At 36.5% G+C, this 16,480-nt stretch overlaps 1 protein-coding gene and 2 long non-coding RNA genes across 4 annotated transcripts; 1 reads left to right on the top strand and 2 right to left on the bottom strand.

Annotated features, from left to right (window-relative positions):
- Positions 1-2,338: 2,338 nt before the first annotated feature.
- LOC134802024 (spherulin-2A-like) lies at positions 2,339-3,309 on the top strand. The gene has a single exon (XM_063774642.1). It carries the CDS (start codon positions 2,370-2,372, stop codon positions 3,264-3,266), a length of 897 nt encoding a protein of 298 aa, XP_063630712.1. The 5' UTR covers positions 2,339-2,369; the 3' UTR covers positions 3,267-3,309.
- A 1,143-nt stretch (positions 3,310-4,452) lies between these two features.
- Positions 4,453-8,272, bottom strand: LOC134802028 (uncharacterized). Its single transcript, XR_010145799.1, has 6 exons — positions 8,137-8,272; positions 7,043-7,117; positions 5,410-5,439; positions 5,301-5,333; positions 4,820-4,840; positions 4,453-4,514 (listed from the first exon to the last, which is right to left on the bottom strand). It is a non-coding gene; the product is annotated as an uncharacterized LOC134802028 (long non-coding RNA).
- Positions 8,273-9,216: 944 nt separating this feature from the next.
- On the bottom strand, positions 9,217-15,373 carry LOC134801959 (uncharacterized). 2 transcript variants are annotated; one of them, XR_010145772.1, is made up of 6 exons: positions 15,261-15,373; positions 14,910-14,984; positions 13,484-13,513; positions 12,063-12,095; positions 9,932-9,952; positions 9,217-9,266 (listed from the first exon to the last, which is right to left on the bottom strand). It is a non-coding gene; the product is annotated as an uncharacterized LOC134801959 (long non-coding RNA). The 2 variants fall into 2 exon arrangements; XR_010145771.1 differs by lacking the exon at positions 9,217-9,266 and having other exon boundaries at positions 9,282-9,952.
- Positions 15,374-16,480: the final 1,107 nt, after the last annotated feature.

Raw genomic sequence — 16,480 nt, 5'->3', positions numbered from 1 at the left:
AATGGTTTCGTTTTTTACCATTTGGCTACGGAGCCCTAATAAAACTGAGTTTTCAATTAAACACATCAAATAAAAAAACATTTATCTCGAACAAAGTTCATATTAACGTGTTAGTTTGACGTGTAATCCAGCACTGGATTGATGATTGATGGTCTCCATTATTCTAGTGGCGCTGGATTGGGCCAGCTTTAATCAAAAGTAGACCATCATTCCAATCACTGGACTTGTACGTTTACTGGAATGATTATATTCCAGTGCGGTTCACATTATTCCAGTAGTAGCATTCCAGCTCTGGATTCGATCACCGGACTGGAATGCCACTGGAATAAATGTGAACTGGGCAATGGGCATTAACCTTTTACACAGGGTTAAACTATACTGTATAAACGGTTAACTCCGAGTTAGTTGGCTAACCCTAGAACGCGCAAGTGGCCCATGCCCCATATAAGGTTACGTACGAAAATTAGGCTTTCGACACGGTTTATTTAATGATGTCCACAGGAAAGTCGTATAACCTTAACTCATACTAAAAAGTTTATACCAATATATTATATTAAATATTAGAATAACATAATATATCTTTCCAGTTTTGTAAGGCGAATAGAAATAATTACCAAATAACCAGTGAACTTCGTCCATTTTGAGTCAGCGAAATTGCAAACATGTGTCGAGATTTCGTACGTAAGTTTGTTTAGATCATACGTAAGTATAAATTACATTATGCAGTAGCAATCATAAATAATGCTATTGTTCCAGTCAAAGCGATACTATTTTAGAATAATTAACGTTAATTAACGCTATGTACAACAGCTAGTATTTATATTCGATCTAATAAGAAATTTCTAAATGCTCCAAGAGAAATAGTTATACATATACATATATTAAAGAATAATTTGTATAAAAAATGCTAGTTAAACTCACTGATTTAGGTAAGGTCTAGGTGAGATTGTCGAAAATTAGGCCCGATTAAGCATATTTTAGTTACATTACATAGTTTAAGTTTGAAAAAAAAACGCAAGTAGCAAATGTACCTATGAACTCGCACTGAACATAAATCAATTTTTTTTATCGGGCCTTAGCCTGCTGCTGCTACTGTGACATGAATAGTCAAGGATTTAGAGGAACCGCGGCCATTGGAATGAGCACGAGTCATCGCTATACTTAAACTATCTTGGAATTTAGATTTTTACGGTATCTCTCTTGATTTATGGTCAGTTTTAAAAGTAAATAGTAATAAAGTGGTCCTGCAATGCTTCCTTATTGCATAAACCCGGAACAGCGCTTAGATAATGATGATGATGGTCCTGTAAATTTTAAGTTTTAACTTAGGCGTCTCTTTTGTTAACATATTCTAAACCTAAATACCATTTATTCAACCTAATCCCTAACTAACTACATACCTATCCAATTGACATAAAAATATACCTACCTAATTAAGTGTAAGTACATAGGACACATAGGTAGGTACTTGTCTTAGCATAAAGTTTTTATAGCATTCAATTGCTATCAATTTACTGGCGGGACGACTTAAGACTTGTCTGCAAACCTAGCAAAAATTGTCAGCGTTACCGTTTTAGCTAAAAACATATATAGCAGCAGTTTTACTTCAAGATGTTACATTTGCTCTTTTCATATGTCAATAGTAGTATAAATATTCGTGATAAATTCAAATGATCATAGTTTAAGAAGTCAGTTAGACATCATCAGTTGTGTCTTGACTTCTTATTTATCTTATAATTTAATTTAAATTATATATATATATTATCCAGCATTTGAAATGTAAGTATTTTTGGTGTTTTTGTTTATTTATTTTTTTGTTAATGTTTTTTAAGTCCTTTAATTGGTCTTGCACAATAATGTAGCGCTAAATAAATAGAGTTGCTTAAGCCATTATTAGATTTGACTTTACAAATTCAATTATTTTTCTCTCCGAACGAAAACGAAAACTTGTTTCTTTTTATTTATTGACTTGTAAATTTTACTATCAACTTTGCTAATATTTTTATTAGTTTAACGTCTTTCTGTACATATTATAAAGCATTTTTTTAAGTTCAAATGTAGTATTGAACAATGATCACCCGGTTCATATATACGTTGCATCTAGAATAGGCCCGCCGTACAAAGTTTCCCTATTTTTAATTTGAACCTTGTTACACCTTGATTACGGTGACTTTCGTTTATTTTAGAAAACAAAGAAACAAACGAAATGCTACTTTATGTCGTTTTTGAAAGGTCCGAATTAGTTGAAACAGAGTGAACATTTTAATGCACATTGGGCTTTACGAGGATAAAGTTTCTATTTAAAACCTTACCGTTATTTACCTATATACATTTCTTAATTAAGAAACCTTTTTCCTCTTTTCAGAGCCATGGCGTTCAGATATCTCCTCCTAGTCCTCCCTGCGCTGGTGCACGCCCGCATCAACGTGGAGGTCAGCGGCAAATTCGAGAACGAGAACTCCGACATGAAGGTCCACTACTCCGGCAGCCAGATGGACATCATCTCCGACCAGGAGCGCGACAGCTTCAGCTTAGGAGACAACAACCTTAAGAACGCCGTCAACGCCTACTTCGGCAGACGCCCTAATGACGCCTTCCTTAAAAGCCCTACTCCCTGGGGAGATCTGTACAGGACTTACAACTGGAACCAGGTTGCGAGGACCTTAGTGCCGAAAAGCGGCAAGGTTCTGAAGATCACTTCTCAGCCCCTGATCGTTATGCAGCAAGTTTTCGAGAACAACAGCACGAAGCCGGCTACTTTTAACGTTGGAATCTCACACTCCGTTGAGAACCGTGTTTCGTCTCACTGGGCCAAGAGCGCCGAGCTTTCTGTGGAACAAGAGATCAGTTATGGAATTGATATTGAGGTGGCCAATCTGGGTGGCTCTACTACCTTTAGCTACACATCCGCTTGGGGTATTGGTGCCGAGAAATCCGAAGCTGTGACAATCGGAGCTACGTCATCCATGGAAGTCTTACTCCAGCCAGGGCAATCTGTGACCACTGAGCTCCACGCTACTAAGGGCACGATTCAAATCGAGATGGAATACTTGGCCAGCCTTTCTGGAGCTGTGGCCGTCAACTATGATGATGTGTACAGGGGTCACCATTACTGGGCGCTGCCGGTGCAGACTGTCATGTCTCACGGAGGTCTAAAGAACGAGATCATGTCTCGGGAGATCATCGAGATCGGCTTCTACTCTCAGTCGAAGGTGGTAGTCCGCGATAGGAAGAACAGCACCAAATTGATGGAAGTTGATTTTTGAACTAGGTATTGAACATGTGTAATAAATGTTGTATGTATTTTTATGTTATTTTTTATTTGATTACCTTTTCAACAACGTGACATTTTCAACCAAAAGGGGTCTTTTTTTTTAATTGTCAGTTGTCTATAAAGGGGCCCACTGATTAACAGTCCGCCGGACGGTATCGGCCTGTCAGTTGTTCGGCCCTGTCAAAATTTTGTTCTAACTAACGCGCTTATTCTATATAGCTTCAATTTGAAATCAACCTTATCGCCAATGTGGTACTTTTGGTTGAGAACGTCACATACAATCACTCAGAGTCCGTCTAAACCAACTCTGCACCGACTTTAATACAATACAATTTGGGTTGGGGATCTCATTATAAACTTCATATTTTCACAGAAATTTGATATTTATAGTGACATTCCCACAATCCATCATTACAAATGCCATCATGCAAAATCAGCTGGGTCTGACTGAACCTAATAAACACTTAAGTTATGGAAAGTTCCCCTTAGTCATAAAGGGTCAAACAGATCACTGTGTTATGTCTTTCCTGTAGACATACACAAGAGTTAAGGGCTATAAAGGTTAATTTTCTTATTTAACCCTTATCCACGTGAAAAGGTCCTCCTTTTATTTAGAGAACTATGATAAAATCATTGCTTACATGCCATGACATAACACAGTGATCTGTTTGACCCTAAAACGCAAACAATTTGCAGGTAGGTACTTGTTTCATGAGAGCACTCTTTCATAATGCCAATTAGGAGATAATTAGGGCCCGATTCAGATTTTGAAATAGACATCTATTAGGTATCTTTTAGACATCACTAAGATACGATAACGATATGTTTAAGATCTAACCTGTCAAATTTGACATTTGCGCGATTCTGGAGATACTTTTGATCGATTTCCACAGGATATGACTTAGAGATCCAATTCACATCTAATAGATATCTTACTCTATCTAACGTAAAAGTGACATTGGTTGCCCGAATTGCGCTGCAAAAGAGAACTAGTTGATATCTAAACTATAACGTATCTAGAATGGATCTAGTACGTGTCGTCTCTTGTGAATATCTTGAAGTTCGAATACGGCAGTTATTATGGTAGAGGTATTTGGTTCACAACTCATAAGAATATGTGGAATGTATTAAAATTGTGGGAGTAAATAGGGAATTGCAAGAAAAACCACATCCACACCATCGTTATATTACGATAGTTTATTTCAATTAAGTATATAATCGATTTGTTTATGTTGTGTACCTGGGTAAAAAAAAAATACTTAAATAACGGTTCATTTTATTCTCATGTTTAAATTGCACATAATAATTATGATTAGGTACCTATATATAATATAAAAAAATTGTTCGTGAATACTTTATTGTACACACTACACACATTACAATTACCAATATGAAAAATACAATAATTATTAATAATATTTCCTTAGTATACTACTCCACATTATTATAAGTATAATCCATTCGTTAACATAATTTAACTTCGACTATAATCTATCATTACCTACATATATAATTAAATAATTAGGTAAAACGACATACGCTTACCCGAATATTCGCCACTCGTTACTGCAATATATAAAAATAAATATAAAAGGTTAGGAAATAAAACGCTTTCAATCTAAACGCTCCAACAAAGCTACTTTTGCGTGAAAACAGTAAGTTAAGTGAATATTATGCTACCGCTCTTAAGTTCATTATAGATCATAACAAAAACCGTATTCCTTTAATGATCCGATACAAAAAAAATCTTTAACCTATTGGGTTAACAAGTGTGTAATAATATGTATGTAATTACATTTATAGGATTACTAATGTATTTATGTACGCTAACGCTATAGCCTCCTGACGACCGGGTATCAAAATTTGCCAGTTTAAATTTAACTCTATCACATTGACAAAGAGTCAAAAATGTATTGGGGCCTATGTACCAAAGACTAGTAAGTATATTAGGTACTATGTACCTACTACATGTAGGACGCTGGAGGATAGATATACATATACCTAAGAGAAAGTGTCTGAGGCTTACCCCAACGCCATCTTCTTTAATTTTCTTTCCGTCCTATAATAAAATTGCAATAAAAAATTTACTAAATATTACATTAAGTATTGACACAAATTATATGAAGATATTTTACCATAACTATCCCCAGAACATTAGCTATGATCTGAAATGATAAAATTAATCATAAATAACCCTTCCAAGTCTACTCGTCGTACTATAAAGAAAATTATAAACTGACTAACGGTGCGATTCGGGACATGAATTCTAAAGATTAACTAGATACGATATAGTAAAGATATGTGACGTCCCACAGGTAAAGGTACCTTATGGCGGTTGGCGCTTACGCCATTATTAACGTCGCTCCAATATTATTGCGGCCTAGTATAATAATATACTCAGCCTGGTACTCTCTTCCGACCACGTGACTGACACAAGCCTGCGTCATCATGCGACAGCGCTATATAATAGTATGCAATAGCGCTATACAAAGTGGCAATGTTATTGTGACGTAGGCTTGTGTCACTCTGGGAAGAGAAGACCATGTTTTATTAGACTATGATTGCGGCGCTATGCCATAAGGTACCTTTTGCCGTGGAACGTCACATAACTTTACTATTTCATATCTAGTGAATCTCTAATTCATTTCCCGAATCGCGGCGCCAGCCGCCATAAGGTACCTTTTGCCGTGGAACGTCACATATCTTTACTATTTCATGATTTCATACGTATCTAGTGCATCTCTAATTCATTTCCCGAATCGAGCCGTAAAGGCGACATTCGGAATATTCGGATGTGAACTGCCATGTCAACTGCTGTTGCGCCATTACAGCTACGGGCTTGATGTCGCCGTTGCATCTGTCAATTTCCTTGATAAAATGAGTGACGGATTGAAAGTCATAAGTCATAAGTAATCAATAGCAATGCGGCGGCGAGCGTCACACATTTTATCAAGCAAATTTGACAGATATAGCGCCCGCAACAAGGCAGTAATGTTGCAATAATGTCTAATTAACAGAGGGCGGAATTGCTCATGGCAAAAATCAAACGTCAATAGAGTTGGAACGTTGAATTTTATCGACTTTTTCAGCTATCGATAAGTTTAGTCACCTTTTACATTTTATACGATGAAAATTTAGTAACCTCAAATCCATAAGCAAACAATAATAATAGACTTCATATGAACGTTACGGAATAACATTTAAATGCAAGACAATATAAAACGATAATTTTAGAAACTACTTAATAATAATACTGCATTATTAAAACTACCTAAGTTTCAATAATACAACCTAAGGATTCAAAAACTAATCTTCATCGTATAAAATGTAAAAGGTGACTGAACTTATCGATAGCTGAAAAAGTCGATAAAATTCAACGTTCCAACTCTATTGACGTTTGATTTTTGCCATGAGCAATTCCACCCTCTGTTTAGTACCTTCACTGATTCAAAAATGTTATTAAAAGGGCTGTATTGCATAGTTATGCAGCATAATATATAGGCATATGACCTAGATCTCTATTGCTGACGCATAAGTAATTATAATTCCGCTCCCCACAGCGTCATTGGCCGCCGGTATCATGGGCGGGACCGAGACAGCAATATAATAACGCGCATGCGATAGAGATAGGAAGACGCGGGTCAATGTACAAAACTCCCTGTGCTAAGCGTCCTTTATGTAGACATTATGCCAGAGACGCATGTAGCCCATGCAGTACTTAATTGTACCCAAGTAAATTAGTAAAGAATACTTTAAGAAGTAAGTTACCTCAGCCAAGGTAGCAATAGAATTGAAAAATGATAGTTTTTGTACAGCTCTGGGGCTTGGCGACCTAACGCTGGTCTGAAACAAGAATTAGAATCACAGATCTTACATTTTCCCATTTGTAAGTAAACTAGTGATGCTTTTACTTTCAGTAGTATACTGATTACGGCTGTCGCCGACGGTTGAAAAAAGTATACTTTTTGTAGGTACTAGATTGTCACACACCCGAAAGCATCTAACTGCTTAGTTTTATTTCGGATTCAGTTCATTTTTTGACGTGACAACGTCTTATAAATCGATGAACACCGGTAGCACGAAAAAGTGTCACGTTGTGGACAAATCTCCATGATAACGTTGTGGACAAATCTCCATGGTAACGTTACGGCCACGTTTTCTTATGACGTTATCACGCAAAATTATCGTCCGTAAACCGACTATACAGACAACCATTTTTTTTAAATGGCTTCTGTCCATTGGGAGGTTAGTTCCCGATTTGCCGGATTTAGTTTAGTAGGTATGTCACAATCCGACGAAACAAGAATCCGATGAAACCGGAACTAACCCATTGGGACGATTTTCCAGTGTCAAGGTCGGAAGATTTATAGGTATAATGATTCCGTCAATCTCAGTGTTCGTAGAGCATGACCGTGTACGGTGATTGCTCTTAGTAAAGTTTACGAATTGCCACGTTAGATTGCCGGGTGTTTACTAAAAAAGGTTAATCGCGTTTTAATATTATTAATTCATTAGCTGATGCACACTTTCACATTAGTTTACTTACCGCAAAGTTAGCAATCAATATTAATTACACTTTAAACAACATTAATGAGCAAAAGACAAAGAAATATTTTCAAGACGCGAATATTCTCAAGCGGAAATCCTTATTTCTGATTGCATGATGTTTTCTTTTGCACACTAAATGGCATCTGATCGTGTTAGCATGAGAACTATTGTACCGTGTTTAGTTTATTGCAAATAAAACTAAATCTATGTAGGTACCTACGTGTATCCCCAAAATAACCGATTTATTATTCTTATTACTTCAAAACATTTTTTTATTAAAATCACTGTTTAGTTTAAAGTGAATTAAGACTCACCACGGTACCCGCTCGGTCATCATACGCCTGCACTATCACTACCACAAACAGACAGAGCAAGAATAGTACACGCATCGCGGTCTGCGTTTGCGCATGTTCTACCGTACAAACGAAAATTGATATTTTATCATTTGTAACAATCAATTTTCCCATTTCTACGTTTAGCTACGGTAAAAGCGACGTATGATGCTTAATCAACTCGCCGTGGTGGATTTTTTTTAGCCTCATCGTGGTAACTATTAGGTACCAACTGCCGTATTCGAACTTCAAGATATTGACAAGAGATGACACGTACTAGAACCATTCTAGATACGTTATAGTTTAGATATCAACTAGTTCTCTTTTGCAGCACAATTCGGGCAACCAATGTCACTTTTACGTTAGATAGAGTAAGATATCTATTAGATGTGAATTGGATCTCTAACTCATATCCTGTGGAAATCGTTTAAGATTATCTCCAGAATCGCGCAAATGTCAAATTTGACAGGTTAGATCTTAAACATATCGTTATCGTATCTTGGTGATGTCTAAAAGATATCTAATAGATGTCTATTTCAAAATCCGAATCGGGCCCCTAGTCTTCAGTTCCTATCGACTTAACACACTATCACAACACAAATCTTTTAATTACTTAGTGGCTTTACGTGTACTGTTACTAATTGTATCTTCTTCGGTTATTTCACTTTTCACTGATTGCAACAAAAAAAAGTTGTGGTAACTTAATACTGATATTTAGGTAAAACTTAATATTTTTGTAAATAAACAAGTAAATTAATGACAAACATCTATGAAATTATGACGTTTATAATGACAGCCTTACTTTTTTCATCGATTCAATCGAATCTGTACAAAGTTAACGGTTAGGGCCGATACAGACGGACTGCAAACTGCAACCCGACTGCAATTTGTATGGGAACTGCACGCCAACTGCAACATCGGCGTGCAATTCCCATACAAGTTGCAGTTGGGTTGCAGTCCGTCTGTACCGACCCTTAAACAGTAGGCCGAAAGGGTTGGAGGCTTTTTTGCTCTTGTCTTGGAAATAAGATTATAACTTTGCTAACGGTTAATGAAACGAAGTTTTGATTTGCACACTTTATTTTTATCAGAGAAGATAACGCAGTAGGTACCTGTTAAAATAATACCTAATTATTATAATAATTTATTTTCAGTTTCAGGTAGATGGTAGATACAATTAAAAGAAAAATAAACTAACTTATCTATAAAATTAAACCAAATTAAAACTAATACTAAATAAAATTAAAATACGTTTGGCATGGTGCCGAGGACACTGGCAGCATTTCCCCGCTCGGCTGTATTGCGATGGTATAGACGGTCAAGCAAATCTTGTCAGTAAAAAAAGGCGCGAAATTCAAATTTTCTATGGGACGATATCCCTTCGCGCCTACATTTTTCAAATTTGCCGCCTTTTTCTACTGACAAGATCTGCTTGACCAAGTATAATATGTTGTATAACAAAAAAAATATTAAAAAATAAGTTAGCTACTGCAGGTCAAAGCAAAGCTACAAGGTAAATTTTTAGGTTAAAGTACATAAGTAAGGTTCGCTTTTGAAAATTAATCAACCTCACTACTTACTTACATATTTAGAAAGAAAATAAAGACATATATGATCAACAAACATCGAAAGACATATGATACATATTCGTATATGATTATTTCTTGTATAACAACGTTAACGACATAATAATTAAAATTACTAGTTTAGCTTTTTGGAAATTGGGCAAAATTATAATTCTATTTAACATCTTAGCAAAAATTCACGAAGTTCTTACCAGAATGCTCTCCATTTATTACTGTAACAATCAAAGTATTGCCACCCTGAAATATAAAGCGCGGACCTACAACTATAAAAATAGTAAAAAAAAAAAAACCCTGAAATATTATTCTAAATATATACAGTGTGGAAAAATCGAGTGCCACATGGACGGCAACTACCTTAAATATTGTAAATAGCCCATTTTGTGTAAAGGAGACTTTCCTTTTTTTTTAAACAATAAATTCTGCATTTAAGGATTTATGAAAAATCGCTGGCCTCGGTCACTCGAACCGGTCGAATGTGACAAAAAATAACGTGCCGTATTTTATGATGCAGATTGAAAGGTTTACTGATAAGGTTCATTTTTCTCTAAATAACAAATACAATCAGAATAACGGAAGGCCATGAAAACTAACAATTTAAAATTTGATTTTTTGTCACGTTTGACCGGTTCGAGTCCCGACTGAGGCAAGCGATTTTTCATAAATCCTTAAATGCAGAATTTATTGTTTTTAAAAACAAAGGAAAGTCTCCTTTACACAAAATGTGCTATTTACAATATTTAAGGTAGTTGCCATCCATGTGGCACTCGATTTTTCCACCCTGTATATGTATGTATATCTCTACAGTTCGCATTCAAAAATACCTATGTAGGTACCAGTAGCACAGTTTAATAGTTCTACATAGAGCCATAAGTATTTCTTCTTATTAAGTTACTAGCGACCCGCCCCGGCTTCGCACGGGTTAACAAATTATACATCTAAACCTTCCTCAAGAAAGTCAAGAATCACTCTATTGATAAGTGAAAACCGCATGAAAATCCGTTCAGTAGTTCACACAAACAGACAGACGCGGTGGGGGACTTTCAGGCGTATTCGGGAAACGAGATAATTGCATGATTAGAGACGAACTAGAGATTTTTGGGATCTACATTAGATATCGACTAAATGTGACTTGGATATCTAAGTCATAACTTGTGGAAATCGTTCAAGAGGACGTCCAGAATCGCGGAAACGTCAAATTTGACATATCTACCTCATGGTATAATAATATACTCCGCCTGGTACTCCATTCCGAGATTCGCGTATGACCTAACTGACACGCGCCTACGTCATCATGCTGTTTACAGGTTCTCAAACTTTGAAATGTGGGAGAATTTTAACCAACGGTGAAAATTATTTTAACGGCATTAATTTTAAGTTATTCATGTAGAAACATAGTAAAACAAAACAAATCTAATGTATTAAGTTAAACTTTATTTATCTATACAAGACAAACGTTTGAAAAACTAATTCACAGTTACACATTAATTACCAAGCTTACGACGTGAAAAGTTTGGAAAACACTGCGACTGCTGACACTGAGCGAGAAGGAAATAACAATTAACACGCGTTCGACAAGGATGACGGTCAGGGCATGAAGTTATCTAGATCCGAATTGTCAAATGTCCACAGCGCTATCCTGTGTTGCCAGTAGTATAAACAGAATTACCCGAAAGTCCGAAATTTCTTTCGTGAATCGGAAGATATTGCTAACGAGTAATTAAAAATGACGTGTTATTGTAAAATTTAAGCTAAAATACATATAAATGAAAATTATAAAGAAATATTTTAACTTATTAACCATAGGTATAATGTACCCATGTAACATGTTATGTTGAAATAAAGTGGCAATGTTATTGTGACGTAATCGCGTGTCACTCTGGGAATGGAAGACCATGTTTTATTAGACCATGATCTACCTTACAAATATCTTTAAATTATTAATATCGTAACTTCTTGATGTCTAATAGATATCTAATTCATTTTCCGAATCGAGCCGTTTGTTTTATAAGGTGTAATAGTGATTAGAGAATGGTAGTTCTTGTGACGCGTAGTTTGATCCGCTACTTTTGATGCCGACTGTACACAGCTCGAAATTTAAACTTACAATGTACAGTGCATAGTCTAATAAAACATGGTCTTCCATTCCCAGAGTGACACGGGGCTACGTCACAACAACATGGCCGCTATATATAGCGCTATCGCATATTATCATATAGCGCTGTCGCATGATGACGTAAGCCCGTGTCAGTTAGGTGACCTAGAAAAGACGGGAATGGAGTACCAGGCGGAGTATATTATTATACCATGGTACAGTGTACTTACTCCCGCTCCTTCTTCATGTATTTTCTTTCCGCTCTAGAATCACAAGATGCAAAAGCTTATACTTATACCATCTTTAGTTGCTATCAAGATGCAAAAGCTTATATCTCCTTTAGTTGCTATCATCGGATGAATATGTTAACTGGAAATTCATAAAGTCTTCTAAAAGCCATGAGGCCCTTTATGGTGACATTCCATTTCTAACTGCAGCTGCAATACTGTCAATTTTACTATGGAAATTGACAATGACAGCGACGCGTTCAGTACCGGTATTGCAGCTGCGGTTAGAAATGGAATGTTACCATTATGGTCAATTAAGGGCCAGTTGCACCAACCACATTTAGCGGACTGATTGACTATTGATTATATAGTCAACTATATAGTTTCCTTTTTTATTGTGGGACGTACATTATTATTATTTATTTGTTACTCAAATAAGTGACACAGCATTACAGTAAAAACTAAGGCACTGTGAAACTACAAAATAAGAATACAAGAAAACAACAACAAAACTACAAATAAAAACCAAACACAAATTAAACATTAAATTTGGGCGACGACGTAACAGCGTGGCTCCGTTGCGTCGTCTGACTTGGTGGATTATTATAATCTACCTATAAATTGTAAATGCAGAGGTTTCTTCATTGTGATTTACATATATATTTACAATTTATAAACTATAGGTAACTTAAAGAAGCGCCTGGCGTCCGTTGGCCCGATGGGTGGATGACATTCGGAAAATCGCGGGGCACTTTTGGATGAGACTAGCCCAGACCGGGATAATGTGGCGTACACGAAGAGATGCCTATGCTCAGCAGTGGGCGATTGAAGGCTAGAATGATGATGATGATAGGTAACTTTATCAGCAGTAAATAAACTTCTCATTCTCATACCTACCATCCAATTTTGCAAGCGCTATTTATAAAGGAGACAGACGGTTTGGTGCAACCGACCCTAAGAGTTGCTATTAGTAGTACGTAGTACCAAAAAGAATAGATAGTATAGAGGGCTCCTGTCATTGTAAATTTTGTAGTCACTGTAAATTTACTGCCATCTATCGACACACGACTAAAACTCAAAATGAAAACGTATAAAGTTATCAAAAAAATGTATATATATGGATAAATGATTTTATTATTTTTATATCATTTTGATCCATGTTCATTCACTAATATCTATGTGTTAAAATTGTTAAATATGAAACGGTGTCGTCACGCCATCTAGCCGAGGATAGGCTAAAGGTGTGTGCGCCATCTATTCGAGAATGACTTTTGCTTCAATTCCGAGGCACGTTTTTTCCTTAGACTTTATTCGTCTTATGTAGTACCAACAAGGTTCAAATCAATTGCGATCAATCAACCAAAAGCAACACTTCAGTTTTCTACAAGTAATTTAGGAATTTGAAAAATTAAACATTGCAATACCATTATGACGAGTAGAGCATTTTTTATGATCTGAAAAGACGCAATAATATTTTACTTATTTTAAAAACCTTATCGATTTCAGCATCAACATACATGACACGAATATTATCAGAAAGTTTGAATGTATTTGGGCTGCTGGGCGTGACTAACAAATAAGTATACAAACATGCATTATGAAACGTCCTTTCATTGCAAGTTGGTAACGCTGGGTTAACAATATTCAGAAGGATGGGTTGTCAGACAGCGTAGGTTAGAATTCTCTACTCTTGGTACTAATTTTCTATTCAAAATTAAATCATCTTCCTCGCGTTATCCCGGCATTTTGCCACGGCTCACGGGAGCCTGGGGTCCGCTTGGCAACTAATCCCGAGAATTGGTGTAGGCACTAGTTTTTACGAAAGCGACTGCCATCTGACCTTTCAACCCAGAGGGTAAACTAGGTCATATGGGGATTAGTCCGGTTTCCTCACGATGTTTTCCTTCACCGAAAAGCGACTGTTAAATATCAAATGATATTTCGTACATAAGTTCCGAAAAACTCATTGGTACGAGCCGGGGTTCGAACCCGCAACCTCCGGATTGAAAGTCGCACGCTCTTACCGCTAGGCCACCAGCGCTTATATTATTCAAAATTTTACCTACAGTTTTAACAGTAATTCCCGGTTCTCGCTATACAAACTCAGTACTCAAAGCATTCCATAAGTGTAGCTTTAGTAGTAGAGGTACTTAAAGGGTTGAAAATTAGCTCGCGGATGTGTTCGTCAAATTCATCTGGCAAACCGGTCAATGTATAGCGGAAATTAGGCACACATGAGTCTTGGAACAGATTTTCGGCAGTCCCACCATTTTGACGATTCCCGCCATATACAATACAAATACTCTTTATTACACACCTCAATAAAAGAAAATAATACAGCAAGGAAATATGACTCTGCACAAGTACAGAGGTAGGTAAATAACATATGACCGACTCGTGCGCCAAACACCTGCCAGATAGATCTAGCCGCGTAGCGCCAACATGCCAATAGCTTACGCTTCGTAGCGATCGAAACGCAACTGTCACTCTCGCACTAATATGGAAGAGTGATAGACACAAAGCGTTTCGTTGTCGTAGCGATAGCGATTGTCCGTGTCGTTGCCTATGACGTGATACATCGTTTAAAAATATATCACTTAGATGCTCTATAAGCCATTATCTTCCCTATAGAGCATCCTGGATATACCTACTTACTCAAACTCTATTTTCAAGTAACTTCAAATTGTGTTATATTGTACCTACTTAATATACCTACCTAATTTGTAAGTATAAAAAGTGATTGATACTTGCCTACACACTCAATCTAAATACAGTTTTGTAGAGCTTTGTTAAATTATATTTTTTCCATTTGATTATAATAAATAAAATTAATAAATAATAATAACATACCGAGGCTAAGCTAAAAAAAGCGCTAGCCAAGGATAACTTTTTTACACCGTGTTTTGTTGGTGGGTTTACGTCATCCTGAAAATGTAAGTATTATAATTTTAATAACTAATAGGTACATTGGAACGAGGTAAATATGATTAAATAATGTAAATCAACCAAGTATCGATATATCGTATATATTACAAAGAAAATAGAGAGACAATTAGCATGAAAACTCCCTCCACTTTCTTTGTACTTATAACAATTATTAGTAACAAAAACTAATACCAGGCATAAATATTAATGCAAAGTTTCATGTAACTTAATATTGTATGGGAGCGGTTGGTTACTGGTTCCTAAGACTCAACTTACCGAAGAGCTAGAAGAACCAACGTGGTACGCCTGAATGCCAACGGCGAGAAAGCAGAGAAGCAGCCATACGCGCATGGGCATGGTGACCACAAACTGCCTACGGCATAAATGAAGGTGATAATCGATTTATGCACGTGGTAAATGCTTAGAATCAATTATTTTTCCATTCCATTTCATTTTCAATTCACTATTTAATCTTTTCTTATGCCTATTGTTATTTCTTCCTTTTGTATGTAGTTCTTTTATTTATTTTTCACTTCTCATGCTCAAAAACTGCACCTTTATGTCGTGCGTAGACGACATAAAATCGCATTTTATGCTCTAGAGCATAAAGTAAAATCATCTATTACGACCCTTATTGACTTAGCAATAAAGTCCAAATTCTGCCATACAAACTGCCAGCCCTGCCGGCGCGCCCCCGACCGGCGCTCTCCCGATCGGCGTGCCCCGCGCCTCCGACCGGCCCAAGAACAATTTTCTTTAGTCTTGAATAAATACGTTAAAATAACCTAAAATATTTGATTTTTTGTATATTTTCCTCGCAATCGAAGTGAAAAGCAGAGTGTACATGTACAACAAGGGCATAAATGTCCATTTTTACCCTCGTCTACTATTTTGGTCTTCGCTTCGCTCGGACCAAAAAATTGCCTCGGGTAAAAATGGGTCACTTTATGCCCTTGTTGTACAATAGTAGAAACTATTCCCCGATTCTGGCCCCACCTCTCAGTGGTCACCGATCCTGACCCCAGGGCCGATCCACCGCCCACGCTGAACCTAAAAAAAAAAAAAAAAAAAAAAAAAAAAAAAAAAAAAAAAAAAAAAAAAAAAATAGCCCCCCATTTGAATTGATTGCGCTAGGTCTCAGCAGTGCCCGGCGCCTCCTTCAGGTACTTACGAAATACGCTAATTAAACAATACACCTTGCTCACCACGGTAACAATAGGCTTATCGACCCTTTTCTATTGTTCGATCTCGACGGACCCTTCACCCACCGACGTCTTCATTCATGCCTTCTTTATGTGTGTATTATACTGTAGGTGTTTGTGATAGGTATTAGCGATAGGTATTTGCAATAGGTATTACCGATAGGTATTTGCAAAAGGTACTTATTTGCGATTCATTATCTTATTATCTTACAACCTCTTGGAGCTATTTCGATTTATAAGGAATACAGTTCTAACCTAACCTAACCTAATTAGAATTTACACAAGTAATCCGTC

The sequence above is a fragment of the Cydia splendana genome, chromosome 23 (assembly GCF_910591565.1).
Source record: "Cydia splendana chromosome 23, ilCydSple1.2, whole genome shotgun sequence".
NCBI classification, from domain to species: Eukaryota; Metazoa; Arthropoda; class Insecta; order Lepidoptera; family Tortricidae; genus Cydia; species Cydia splendana.
This window is presented reverse-complemented; position numbering and strand designations above follow the sequence as displayed.

Coding starts and splice junctions, on each gene's coding strand:
- LOC134802024 (XM_063774642.1), top strand. CDS start 2,370: ATGGCGTTCAGATATCTCCTCCTAGTCCTCCCTGCGCTGGTGCACGCC.